Genomic DNA, 14,248 nt, shown 5'->3' on the forward strand with positions numbered 1-14,248 from the left:
CTGATGAACAACCAATTAGACAGACGATTGAACAGGTAAAGGTATTTGCTGCCAAGCCTTTTAACATGTGTTTAATCTTCAAGATCAACATAAGAGAGAACTGTCTCTTGAAAGTTCTCCTTTGACCTTCATCATGCTGTAGCACAGGTGTGCTGTAATTTTATTTTTTTCAAACCTTATTTTTAATGATAGTTCTTAAATGCTTTAACCTCCCTTGTAGCCCACTGCCCACCAGAGGTAGTGGAATAGAAAGGATACAGGAGTGGCAGGGAGAATAGGGATCTATTTAGAAAGGCTCTTTGGACTAACTACTGTCGGTGTTATCTGGAAATCAGCAGTTCAGTTCACAGGTCAGCAGGCAGCAGCAGCTTGATCCACTAGCAAACACCTCATGAATATACCAGCAGTTAAATTCAGTAGCGTCTGATTAGCAAGAAGGGTGACAAGACCTAGCAGAGACAGCCAGGCCTCAGCTTTGGCTTGAGTCAGCAGGAGGTACCAACAAGAACACCAGGAAAAGTTCTTGGCTGTGCCTCTCTCAGGGAAGGAAAAATGAGAGACACACAAGTGTTGCACAGCTAGCTGTACCAGTAAGCTCCATCTCCATCATTCCTTGGAGTCCTATTTATACCCTCCAAACATCTTGTGTCCTCCACATGCCTTGACTCAGCCTGGTTTTGCTTCAGCATGTGTTTTGCCTCAGCATGTGTCTTACTTCAGCACATGCATCCAGTCAGCCAGAGTCTTTGGAAGCAGCAAGAAACTGTAGTACACCACTGGAAGATTTTTTGGTGCATTTCTTTCTCTGGAGTCCCTATAAATGCAGTTCAACTATGCAATATAAGGCACACCAATGTAAGTTCATTGTTAGCAAAGAATCCGTTATCCCATGTCCTTTCACGTGTGCTTGCTTTAGCAGAACATCCTCTCTCCTGTGTTTGCCTCAGCAATACGTTCCTTCACAAGTTTGCCTTAGCCTTTCACAGCTATGTTCACTTTAAAAAATGTTCTTTCACGTGTTTGCCTCAGCAACTGACTTTTCAAAGAACCCTCTAGTTTCCACTTCAGTGTGTCAACATCGATATGCATGCATTCATATGTTTGTGTGCATTCACACATGCACAAAATAAATATTAAAATATATATAAAAGTTGAGAAGTATCTATAGCAGAAAAAAAATCTGTTGAATCAACTGTCAACTTTCAGTGACCTTACCACAAAATCTTAAATTACAAGGTATTATGGCAAAGAGATGATCTCAATGACTAAGAGCAGAACAGAAACAAAACAGGCAAAAATAATCATTGTGTGACACCGCAGCAGCTGGGGAACAGCAGTGAAAGCATACCAAACAAGTACGGCTTACTTACAATTGCTTTAAAATTTAGTATTTCTCCCTTTAGAGCAAAAGCCATTGTACTGCCTCCTATTCCACATTTGGGTCTTGAAATTAATAATAGGGTAGCTTCAGCAGGATGGAGAAAGCGACTTGAAAATTTAACAGCAAGGACAATTTGAGTTCTGTTTAATAAAAAATAAAAGAGGAAAAATTTTATTGAAATACAGGACAATTAAACATCTATTAGATACAGATCAGTATTAGTACCTACACCATGAACTGTATTCATTTTTAACATAAACAACACAGGACCATGAAGTCATCTGAATAAACTAAATTTACAATCAAGTATATGTATAACATATCTCACATTGGATTTTCTAAAGGAGAACAATATGACTTTTTTTTTTTTTTTTGGTTTTTCGAGACAGGGTTTCTCTGTGTAACCCTGGCTGTCCTTGAACTCACTCTGTAGACCAGGCTGGCCTCGAACTCAGAAATCCGCCTGCCTCTGCCTCTCAAGTGCTGGGATTAAAGGCATGCGCCACCACCGCCCAGCAGAGAACAATACGAAATCATACATATTTTGTATGAGCACATTTTTTTTGTAAACTCTTAATCATATTCTTGGCTGTATGGAGTGAACAAAAACTATTATACAAAAATTTCTGAATTAAAGTAGTATCTCAAGTTAAGGTTTCAAAGTGCAATCTAATAATGGTAGATAAAGAATGGTAGTAGGTAGCTATTTGAGAAAAATCAATAAAAGAAAGAAAGAAAGAAAGAAAGAAAGAAAGAATGTCTACTTCTTTTCATTTTTTAACACTGTAGTCTAAAGGCAGAGTCTTAGGGATGTGGACAAGATTATATTTATCTATTTATAGACCAATTATGACACTAGGTCACATTTTGACAGACTAAGTACTCAGCTACAAATCTTGAAAGGAAACCCCCATATCCTTTTGAAACAAAAGAAGTGGAGGCTCATGAAGCACAAAAAAATTTCGTGGAAGTTATACCAGCCCAATGGGTTGTGATGAGCTCAGAGGCTTAGCTACCTCAGGATCTTTAGAATTGTTACAGATTATGAAATAGTACCATGGTAGCATGAAATTTCTTCTTCCCATATTTAAAGAAGTCAACTTCCTTCTCTTTTCGATTTCTGTTGTGCAAGGAAGGAATTTTGCTTTCATTTTTTTGTGTATGCAATTACATTTGACTTAAAAATAAGCTGTGATTTTCACAATTAAATCTTTAAGCCTTGCCTGACCTTGGTATGGCTCCAAGTGATAAATAGCAGAAATATTCTATTAAGGATTTTCACTCTGGCTTTTAACAAAATTAACATTATTTACATAATTATCGGTTATTTTTTTCTATAAACTATTACTTATCATAGACTCTCTTAAGGTAAAAATATTAATGAACATAAGAATAGTGGTACTTTTTGTCAGACATTGTTCTAATTTTCATAGTCTGTGGAATAACTGCTTTATGGTTGAGAAGAGGAAGCTGCTAAAAGAAATGTATAAATTATATTTTGTATGCAGAATCACAGGCCACAAACAAGGGTAGACATTTATTGAGATGTCCTCACTAATCTAAATTTTGTTCAAATGATGCATTCTACAAGACTCATGAACTGAAATGTCATTGAAAATAGAGACCTTTTCATATTGGAGTAATTTCTTGGGTGTAGAATTCAAATTTTGCCCAAGAATCCCATATTGAATCAAGAATTTGCTACATAATGGTTATAGTGCATTAAATCACAAAATCATATATATATATATATATATATATATATATATATAACTGTTTTAAGTTAAGCATATGGGATACAGTAATTAGACAAAGTATACAATTTTTAAATCTTATGGATTATCCATTCTATAGTACTTGAATGAGTATTCAACATCACTGAGTAATTTGGAAAATATATGAATCATGTATTACTTTATATATCATAATTAGGAGCTTATGGACAATTATATATCTTCACCTAGATATCTATCTATCATCTATATAGGCACTGTAAAAAATCTATGAAAAGATAAGTATGGCAACATAAGTGCTTTTTAGAAGTTGAACTTAAAAAATCTTTACTTATTTTGTACTTCATACTTCTATAGTTTCTAAATTTCAATCATGACCCTATTTTAATATAATAATCAGAATCTATACATATTATATATCATTAAATTATATACACTTTTCTTATGCACTAGTTCCATTTTCTTCATGAAACATTCTTGTGCTATACAAAGATTCTATACTGTTACCAAAATGACCTATATACACACAAAGTAAATTAAAATTAATTAAATACATGCATAAAATTAGATATTTTTTTAAAAAAAAACACTTTAAGAGGGCATGGGATCCCATTACACATGGTTGTGAGCCACCATGTGGTTGCTTGGAATTGACCTCAGGACTTCTGAAAGAGCAGTCAGTGCTCTTAACCACTGAGCTATCTCTCCAGCCCCTAAATTAGCTGATTTATATTATTAATTAAAGAACTATAGAAACATAAATATTCAATTTCTCTGTAAAAGTTTTCATTATGTATCAGTCAATTTAGAAAAAAGTCAAATTCACATACTTAATTACTTAATAATTCTTATAGATATTAAATGTCTACCTTGGAAAGTACAATAACACAGAATATTTTTAAATACTTACTTTGGGGGAATTGTTACAACATTCCCTGTCTGGGCAAGGGAGAAGTCATTAGCATCTCTTCCAACAATTGTAGCCATATACACTAAATTCTTCAAGCTTGGATTTCTCAATAATATCTATGTAAATTGAAAAGATGGTACACAGAAGATTAAATCCTACACAAACACACCATTTTTTTAGTTTTAACTCAGAAAGGTTGATATGCCACACATGAAAATTTTCAACTTAATGTATACTATCAACTAAAACGTGTAAAATAGTATTTGAATTTGCAAGTGTATAGAACAGGGCCTTGCTATATAGATCAGGATGACCTGGAACTCAATTTCTTCTATTTTCACCCTCCCAAGAAATAAAATGATAGCCATGAATTTTAATTTGGGGAACATTTAAGCATAAATAGCATAATTTAGTTTCCATAAAAAGATAATCTGTCAGATAAGTGGAGAAAGTTTTCCAAGAAGTATATGTCTGAAGACATATCCAGAAGAGAAATGATTATGTCCTGGTCTGAATGGAGTTTTATTGTGTACTGCCTGAACTGGAAACATGGCGAGTATACAGAAAAAATATAGAGGAAGAGGAGGAAAAACAGGAAAAGGAGGAGAAAGAAAAAACAAGAGGAAGATGGAAGAGGAAGATGAAGAAGAGGCAGAAGAAGCAGAAGAAAAGGAAGAAGGAAAAAGAGGAGGAAAAGGAGGAGGAGGGGGGGGGAGAGAGAGAGAGAGAGAGAGAGAGAGAGAGAGAGAAGGAAGACAGCTATTTCATTATTAAGGGGAATATTTATTTTATTTTATTTTTTATTTATTTGTTTGTAGGGGAATATTTCTTGAAAATGTTAAAATAAAGTATATGCAAACATGACGGAAATCAGGAAAATAATGCTGAAGCAGAGTAAGGCGTTGGAAGAGAAGCCATCATAAGACTTTCAATTGGTAACCTTCCAGTAGGTAGTCCTGAAACCACTTGTCATAGTATAATAAAAAGGGAACCAGAAATATACTTTTGGCCTTTTAAGTTTTAGGTAAAGGATGAAATTACTAAAAAGCTAAAAATAAAATTGGTGAAAATGAATGCAATTAGACATTTATGATTTGCCTAGAGCTAAGAAATCTAAAGAGAGGGCTTGGTCAGCCAGGAGAATTTGATGAAAATTCAGTTAGCAAACTCATATTCCAAACATCCAATCTGAGATTTGACCAGCACAGTACCACCTTCATCTGATTACAAGGACATACCACAAATAACAAAATAGAGTTAATTACTTCTTTGATTGGTTTGAAGAAGACAAGAACTGAAAGAGGACAGTTGACTTTTCATCAGTGTTCATGTCTTCTTGGGAAGCACGTAGTTTTGTTCTTACTTCGTTAAAAGGAATACGCTTTCTACCTGTTGCCTAGCTATCATAGACTGAGTTGCTATGAAATTTGCAGGAGAAGAAAAGACCTCAACAGTTTTACCTACTTGTGCATACTATTACCTAAAATATAAACTTTCCAGGAGAGATTGAATACAGAAATCCTTGACTGTACAAGGTGCTCAGAATAAGTGATGGATGATAATATAGCCCTAAACAAGACAGCAATATCACTCTAAGTCTCAGAGAACTTTGAGGAAGCAGAGACAGTTAAAAAAAAAAGTAAAAGCTTGGAGACATGGGGAAGAACTGTCAAATGCCATATTCTGGGCAACACAACCACCGTGATCATGAACTGGTAGCAGCTGCCCTGCAATTGAGTCTGCAACAAGAACAGAGGGAAGCCTCAAGTAGCCCTACTTCTTACTGCTGAATGGCTATACTCAATGATAGATTCAGCAAAAAGGGAATCATTGTCTTTAGTTGTGTAAGCACTGGTGTCTCCATGAGGTTCCAGTGGATACGTCCAATCCCATTGTCACAAAGATGCTCCCAGTTAAACTAAATTGGTCACAAAACTAAGCAAAAGTCATCAATCTAGGGAAGACTGACGAGGATGAGGACACTTTGAAAGGGTTGGAGACAGATAAAAGAGCAGGATCTCTCTCTCTCTCTCTCTCTCTCTCTCTCTCTCTCTCTCTCTCTCTCTGTGTGTGTGTGTGTGTGTGTGTGTGTGTGTGTAAATTGTCAAAATAGTTAATAATATTTATTAGAAAAAGCAGATACAAGCAGAACAGGACTCTGGGAAATCAGTTATTATTAATGTCTTGGTCTGTTAACCTTGATTTCCCACAATCTATTTATTTCATTGCTTTTATTTCATTGCAAGCCTACATAACATACCCTCTGGTGTCCTTTTTATCCTCTGCAAAGTTTTTACAGGAGAAACATCTCTAGTCTTTTTAAATCTTACCCAAGCATCAGTAAGATTTTTCAAGTTCTACGCCAAGCAAACAAGTATATTAGGAAGAAGGAAGGGGATTGTCTCCTTGATTGAACGCTAGTCTGGCTCCTTTGAGCTTAGTTTTAGATCAGCCTCACAATTTTAGGAAGATTCTGGCTAACACACTTTATAAGAATATTCCAAATTTGAAATCTAATCATCATTCATAATAAAACAAACTCCTTATCCTCTACTCTTCCCCAGAAGATGTCTTATTCTCTTCCCTGCAAGAATACTATGAAGATGAGTAAGCTGGAATCTTCCTTTAATCCTGGTGACTCCTCTTAGTAACTCAATTCATTGGCCATCATCTATCTCCTTGGTTACAAATTCTTATTTTTTTATATTCATAGTTATTCTCAATAACCCATAATGACAATCCTATAACAATCTAGATTATCATTTTAAACAAGTCCTGTATAAGTCTGCCTCATCATTTTAAGCAAGTTTCATGAATATTTTTCTTTAATAACATGTACAGAAGTTATAGAAAATACAGATAAAGAATGGAGAGAAGATTTAGTATAAGGTATTATTGGATAAGGTTACTCCAATGGAAAAGTCCAGATATCTGAAGAATGAAATGACAGTAGCATGTATAGTTCCAATACATCACAAAAAATATGGTAAAGATCTGGAGAAGGAACTTAACTATGATCTCAGTTCAATAAAAAAAAAAAGGTAACTAACAGAGTAAGTGTATTAATGCAAATCTTTTGTTTTCCCCAAGGACTTAGGAACTGATATTATTTAACAACAGATATCATTTATAACTTAAGAAATTTTGGTGTAGTGTTTTACAGTGTATGTAAGTATGTATGTATGTATGTATGTATGTATATTTCAAATATTAATATACCAAATGCTTTTAAATCTCAGATTATTAAGTAACATTTTCTTTGTAGAAGAAAACATGTGCTGGGTCTGGGTTTAGTCAGAGAACATGCACCTAACTCTCAAGAGAATGGAGGCCCCAGGGAGTGGGGAGGTCTTGTGGGGTGGGGGTGGGTGGGTGGGGACATCCTTGTGGAGACAGGGGGTAGGAGGTATGGGATGGGGAACAGTCAGTGGGTATACAGGGAGGGGGACAAAATCTGGAGAGTAAAAAAAAAGATTAAATAAAATTTTAAAAAAGAAGAAAAGAAGCATTTCTTTGCTTCTAAACAGAGCATTCTATATTTGGAGGAAAAAAAATCTTGAAAATTTCCAATAACTAACTAAATTCTTAAAAACCACCATTGAAATCAAGAGTCTATATATTATTATTTTCATCAAAGATACTAATATTAAATATCACAAGGTCATATCTTTGAAGATAAATTCTAGTGGACTGGAAAGTATAATATTCAAATATATTCCATCCCAAATGAATATAAAAAAAAGAATACATAAAAATGGCTGAGAAAGAAAAAATATGAATTCTCTCAAAGTGGTAAACTATCTTGTTCATGGAAGAATATAATACTCTGTAAACCATAAAAGAGAAAAAAATTTTATAGGAAGTAATGATTATTAAGTGAAAATTATCCATTTCTTACTCTTTTATAAGAAACTGTTTGCCAAACTTTACTCAACCTTAGTAAAAGTATATAATAAAGACATTTGTTGTTAACTTTTTAAAAAAGAAATAAACATCTAAAATACTCTTAAATATTTCACTACATGTAAGCTTTGGCTCCAAAGATCATCTTACCTGTCCCACCACAACATCATATAAGGTACAAGAGAATGGTACCACTTTCTTGGGGAGGTAGGTAGGGAGCCTCTCATACATGTAGACACAGAGCATTAGCATCAGCACTGGGTTTGGATCACAAATGTCAATGGCCTAGGTTCAGAAGAGAAAGACATAAGTTGTGGAATATATAGATAAAACATGGCGAATAAATAAAGTGTAATAGTTGCTAAATTACTTCAAAACACTCATAAGTGTTTCTAATGGCATCGAACATGGCATTTAAATATAGGTATAAAAACAGAATAATATTCTTAATGGGAAGCTCCAGATATATGAAAGGATGAGTTAGACCGAATCAGAATGCTGACCTCATAGCTTCAAAGACTACATAAAAAAAAAAAATGATCCAAAGGTCAGAAGAATACCTTACTTAAATATGATAATTCACATGGATAAAGTAACATCTTTGATTTCAATTAATGAATAATACAGTAAAAAAAAATATATGGGCAGTTTTGAGTGGCATGCATAGTCCCCTGAGCAGCATTGTGTAGATATGGCCTAACACCTCAATCAGGAGGAGGCTTGGGAGATGCTGAGAGCATCTTGCCACCCTATGGAAACTGTGTGGAGCCCTCAAACTGGGAACCCTGCCCACTCATCCTAGTTGGATCTGCTATGGAACCCTGATGGGTATGAATGGGGCACAATAGCCTGCATAGTAGGTTCTACAGGCAGCACAGATTGCAGTGTGTATCTGCTTGAGGCACAGCAAACAGAGTAGGGTACCCTGACCTCCAATGTCTGTCTCACATCCTCTCTCCCACCTTCCCCAGAAGTCCTGATGGCATCAGGATCATCCAGCCAACACCACAGAAAACCAGATGCCTAAAGGACAGTGTAAGAACGCAATCAACAAGACCCAGGGCAATATGATACCACCAGAGCCCAGAAGTCCTGCCACAACAAACCCTGCATATCCTAACAAAACTGACGCAGAAGAAGAGGATCATAAATTCAATCTTATAAAAGCAACAGAGCTCTTTAAGAAGATATGAATAAATCCCTTAAGGAAATACATGAAAATACATGCAAACAGTTAAATGAAATGAATAAAATTGTCCAGGAGCTGAAAAGGGAAATAGTAGCAATAAAGAAAACAGAAACTAAGGCAATCCTAGAAACAGAAAAGCTAGAAAAGAGAATGGGGACTTTAGACCTAAGCATTATCAACAGAATACAGGAGATGGGAGAGAAAATCTGATAGAAGAAATCAATATAGCAGTCAAAGAAAATGCAAACTCTAAAAAGTTCATGACACAAAACATCCAGGAAATTTTGGACACTAGGAAATGACCAAATCTAAGAATAATAGGAAAAGAAGGAGAAGGAGGAGAAGGAGCAGGAGGAATAGGAGGAGGAGGAAGAAGAAGAGGAGCAGGAGGAGGAAGAGGAGGAAAAGAGAAGAAAGTTTTATTATTATTATTATTATTATTATTATTATTATTATTATTATTATTTATTATTATTATTCCTGACTCAAAGGCACAGAAAATATCTTCAACAAAATTACAGAAAGAAGGATTCCTATAAAAGTACAAGAAATTTACAAAACACCAAAGAGATTGGAGTAGAAAAGAAAATCCACTGTCCTCATAATCAACACAATAAATATACAGAGCAAAGAAAGAATTTAAAAAACAGCAATGGAATAGGGCCAAGTAATAGGAGATAAGGCAGATCTATCAGAATTATACCCGATTTCTCATCTGAGATTCTAAAAGCAAGAAGTTCCTGGGCAGAGGTCTGTACAGTCCCTGAACAAACACAGATGTCAGTATAGACTACTATACCCAACAGGTGTGTTATGAATAAAGAAGAAAAACTCAAACAAACAAAGTTCAAGAGTTACACTGTGCGGTTGTGGAGGTTCTGGATGACAGATTAAGTAATAACAGTTGGTGAATTACTTTATCCACAGGATCAAAAGCAACCGTACTGATAGAGTAATTTCACGGTTGTTTATACTTATTAAAATAAAATTCCAAAATTACAGAGATAATAAACAGAGTTAAGACATAAGTGAAAGCAAAAAATAGAATCTGGAAAAAATAGGAAGGATTTCACCAAATTTTCTGAAAAAAAAATAGTAGTATGAAAAATTATGTAGTAGTATGATAAAATTATATTTGGATTGGTAAGAAGTAGAGACTCATATTTAATGACACAGTCATTGTCAGTATACATGGACCGCTCTGTAAATGGACAGCAATTGAGATATAGGTCTTCTGTGATTCAGGACAAACTCATGTTCAAAAATGGAAATGATGTGAACCCAATGCAGAATAGTCAACTAAGTCCAAGGCTTAATTTCATATAATCAAAATGTGGCATAGTATAAGCACCAACATTAATTACTGGCTTGACTGATTGGACTCGACAGTACCATTTTAAAATCTGCTTTATAACTTGGTAAGTCAGTGTTTATACAAAAGTATACGCTGAAATTAGGTAGAAAAAAAACATATTGCTGTGAATTCCATTGTTCATCATATTGTTGACAATTACTCCATATTTTTATCTAGCAGATGTTTAGCTTTTTTAAAACTATTTTATCTATGCAAGGACATTAACATCTTGAGTAAACATACCTGAAAAAAAATCATTAAAAGGAGAAAATTAAGATGGATTATCATCTGAATTTTCTAAAAGCCAAGATTTCTTGTGAATCCTAATCAGACTGTCAAGAACTAGCTTAAGTACCATGTATTCCATTTAACTTTTTCTGGGTTCGTTATCAGAATATCTTTTTGTTTCTTTAAGTCAAATTCTACAGCTTTCTATGTCTACTGTGTTAGTCAACAATATATCTTGTGTAAGCATCTTGGTACATACTTGGTCTGATCTTTGAAAATATAAGTATGATTTGTCCATCTCTGTACCATTGGAGGGGTCTATCTGGAGTTATTCATGGAAATGTTTAATAATTTGATAAATTGTTAGAAATTATAAAAATTGTACAGTTAACATTTTTATATATTATGGTTTATACACAAAACGTTACTATCAAAAGATACTTCTCTGACCTAAATATTTATAGTTTCTACTTATACCTCTACCAATAAAAAATAAATGTTTTTATCACAACTGGTATAAAATGGCATTGGTATGCAAACAACTTTAACACAAAAAATATTAGATATTGTGAAATTAATTTCTCAAGAAATCATACATATTGGAGTAATATAATTAATCTTGTCTGATCAAGAAATGGAAAATTCAGAGTTGGTTATAATGACATTTCTCCTCTGGACAGTCAACGGTTTTAGAAATCCACCTACATTTTCCAGCATCAGAATATTAATTACTAAATGTTATTTTACTATTAAATGTTAAAATGTTAACCAATGTTATGAAGTACAGGTTTTTATTTATATAATACAACATGGTAAATCTCTAATTTAATTTAGCTGTTAAATTTACATTTCTAATATATATCTATCATTATGTCTCTAATACAAAACTTTAGGTAAACCTATCTATACAACAAAATTTGTAATTTTTATTTTATTCCTATACTCTCCTTCTCTAAATGGTTCACATCATTTCCTCTAAATGACAACAAAAAATGATGTCTCCTTTTGACTAATCCAAATTCAATTGAATCAACCAAGACATCTGATAATTACAATATGTTAGGTAGAATAGTTTGATCACAGTGATTTCTTCCTTCATCTGACTTTTGTAACATTTTAGAATATATCTATTTCTATTGATATTTAACTACATATATCTATTATTTTGTAATACACATATATCTTAATGATTAAAGTAATCTACATATTAAGTAACAACTTGTGTATTCTATCTTTTATTACCAGCAAGTAACAGAGGGTACATAACATACTAAGAGCATAATAAATATTTTTGCCAGGGAAAATTTGGTATGAAATGCCACATAGAAACATTACTTGTAGGTCAGTGTATGTATGTGTGTGTGTGTGTGTGTGTGTGTGTGTGTATAAAACTTTTTTCCAAAACAAATTTTTTCACGTTCCGATTCTACTGATTCTACAATAGCACAATTATATATAATAACAAACAATTACATAATTTTAAATAGCTAGAGCAGAACTGGCAATAACATTTAAATTTCCATAATTCAACTCAGAAAACATGTTTCAATTTAGATTTAACATGAGTAAGCACAGGGATATTTTAAATGAGCAAATTAAAGAAATAAAATACATAAACTTTGAAAGCACTGAGATATTGAGGTACCGACCTGTATGTTTAAATCAAATCCAATTTCACAAAGACTATTTATAACAATCAAGCAATTGTGCAAAAACTGTTCTGGGCATTTTGGTCGTGTATACATATTTATAAAATGAGACTCAATCTGGAAGTTAAAGCAAATAGGGATTTAATTAATGGAATTAAAACAGATGAATGTAGGTTTTCTTTGTTGTACAACAGAGGATAATTTGGATTTTAGCATCTGAAACAGAATACTGTAGTCAACACTTAAATATAAACAAAAAGTCAATGCTAAGTAGTAGCATTCATGTTTTTGAGTCACAATTAAGGCATTTAAAAAGACAGTTTACAGGAAATAAACTTCAAATCTTAATGAATAACTATTCTCATTCAGAAGACTACTATTGGAAAATGAAGTAACTCTTACCAAAAATGGGCAGTATGCTGCCATCTGTGTAGCAAACACAAGGCCATCAAGAAGGTCTGAGTCAAAATTCACTATCCATCTTTCAGGGGGCACGTCTAAGGAAAATAAATATAATAGTCTTTTAAGTTTGTTCAAATATAACTTACAAGAATTTGAAGAAAAAACCTAAAACTATCCTTTTATTTTAAAAATACAATTTTCATGAATACTAGGCATGATAGTTCCTTTTGATGTAGCAATGCTACACATTAAAGGCCGCCTAGGAAGAGTATCTACACTGGATTGGCTACAGGAATATCTCTGCATACAGAACTATTTTAGTTACATTAACTGATGTGGTCAACGATGGCAAAAACCCTTCTCTTGCTAGACTGCTGAACTGTGTTTAAGCAGTGCATGTGTATACTCCTTTCTCTCAGCTCACGGCTGTAGATGTAATGTGAGTAGCAACTTGGAGTTCCTGCTTGAATTACATACAATAAAGACTATAATCCAGTATTATAAGATGAAATAAACTTCTTTATCAATAAGTTGCTTTTAGTCAAGTATTTTATCATAGCAACAGAAATAAAACAAAGCATTAAGAAATATATCCATACAGCTTAAAACCAACTATAAATTGTGTGTTATTTCTACATAGCCCAGTAGAAAAAAACCCACCATTTTATGTACTACTAAGACAGAAATCTCATATTTTGGCATTACTCAATTTTTCTTCCCTTCCTCCCTTCCTTTTTTCTTTCCCTTTTCCCCACATTTTAGAAAGAGCCACATATATGTGACCCAGGGTACCCTTGGACTATCTATGCAGAAAAAGATAACTTTGAAGTCTGATTCTACTGCCTCTACTGTTGAAGTACTGGGCTTTCAAACTTATGGCACATCATTTTATGTGATTTGTTCAAATGTTTGACCAATGATGAATAACATGTAAGAGTACTGAGGCTCAAAAGACATATTATTCTTTATAATTCTATGGTATTAACAAAATGATAATAATAATAATAATAATAATAATAATAAAACCTCTCAAGTTACAAAGGGATTACTACACTAAAACTGGAATAAGTTAAAGTGTGTGAGTATCAGGGATATATCCGAAAAGTTATCCAAAATTTGGGGGTAATGAAATTAAACAGAACTCATTGTTATTTTTGCATAGATTTTTCCTCATTTTCAAACTTTCCAAAAAGGCATAGATTCCTCATAGTTTTTTTTATTTATATACTATTACTTGCAATCAAGCAGAATAAAGGTAAGCATCAGAGATACTCTCTAAATCCTTCATTCATTTCTATTTCCCAAGAAAATTTTAGAAATGAGAAAAGCTATGTTCAGAACACATTTCTGTTATTTCCACAAACCAGAACTAGATTACAACTGAAAGTAGAATACTTGGTTTCCTCATGGACCACAGATATCCATTAAATTTTAAAGAAACTGGTGGTACTTTTTCATCTGCAACTGCATTATGAAATATTTCAGGAAGATTTCTATAA

General features: G+C 33.4%; 1 protein-coding gene across 1 annotated transcript in view; it reads right to left on the bottom strand.

Annotated features, from left to right (window-relative positions):
* Positions 1-14,248, bottom strand: part of Cfap47 (cilia and flagella associated protein 47) — a 230,304-nt gene that overhangs the window by 118,065 nt on the left and 97,991 nt on the right. The window contains exons 34-38 of the mRNA XM_028769943.1: positions 12,750-12,844; positions 12,348-12,464; positions 8,078-8,212; positions 4,025-4,140; positions 1,371-1,521 (exon numbers count right to left, since the gene is read on the bottom strand). Coding sequence (XP_028625776.1) covers positions 1,371-1,521; positions 4,025-4,140; positions 8,078-8,212; positions 12,348-12,464; positions 12,750-12,844 — 614 coding nt within the window. The remainder of the gene's footprint in view (positions 1-1,370; positions 1,522-4,024; positions 4,141-8,077; positions 8,213-12,347; positions 12,465-12,749; positions 12,845-14,248) is intronic.

This window comes from Grammomys surdaster, unplaced genomic scaffold, assembly GCF_004785775.1.
Source record: "Grammomys surdaster isolate TR1022 unplaced genomic scaffold, NIH_TR_1.0 195, whole genome shotgun sequence".
NCBI lineage: Eukaryota > Metazoa > Chordata > Mammalia > Rodentia > Muridae > Grammomys > Grammomys surdaster.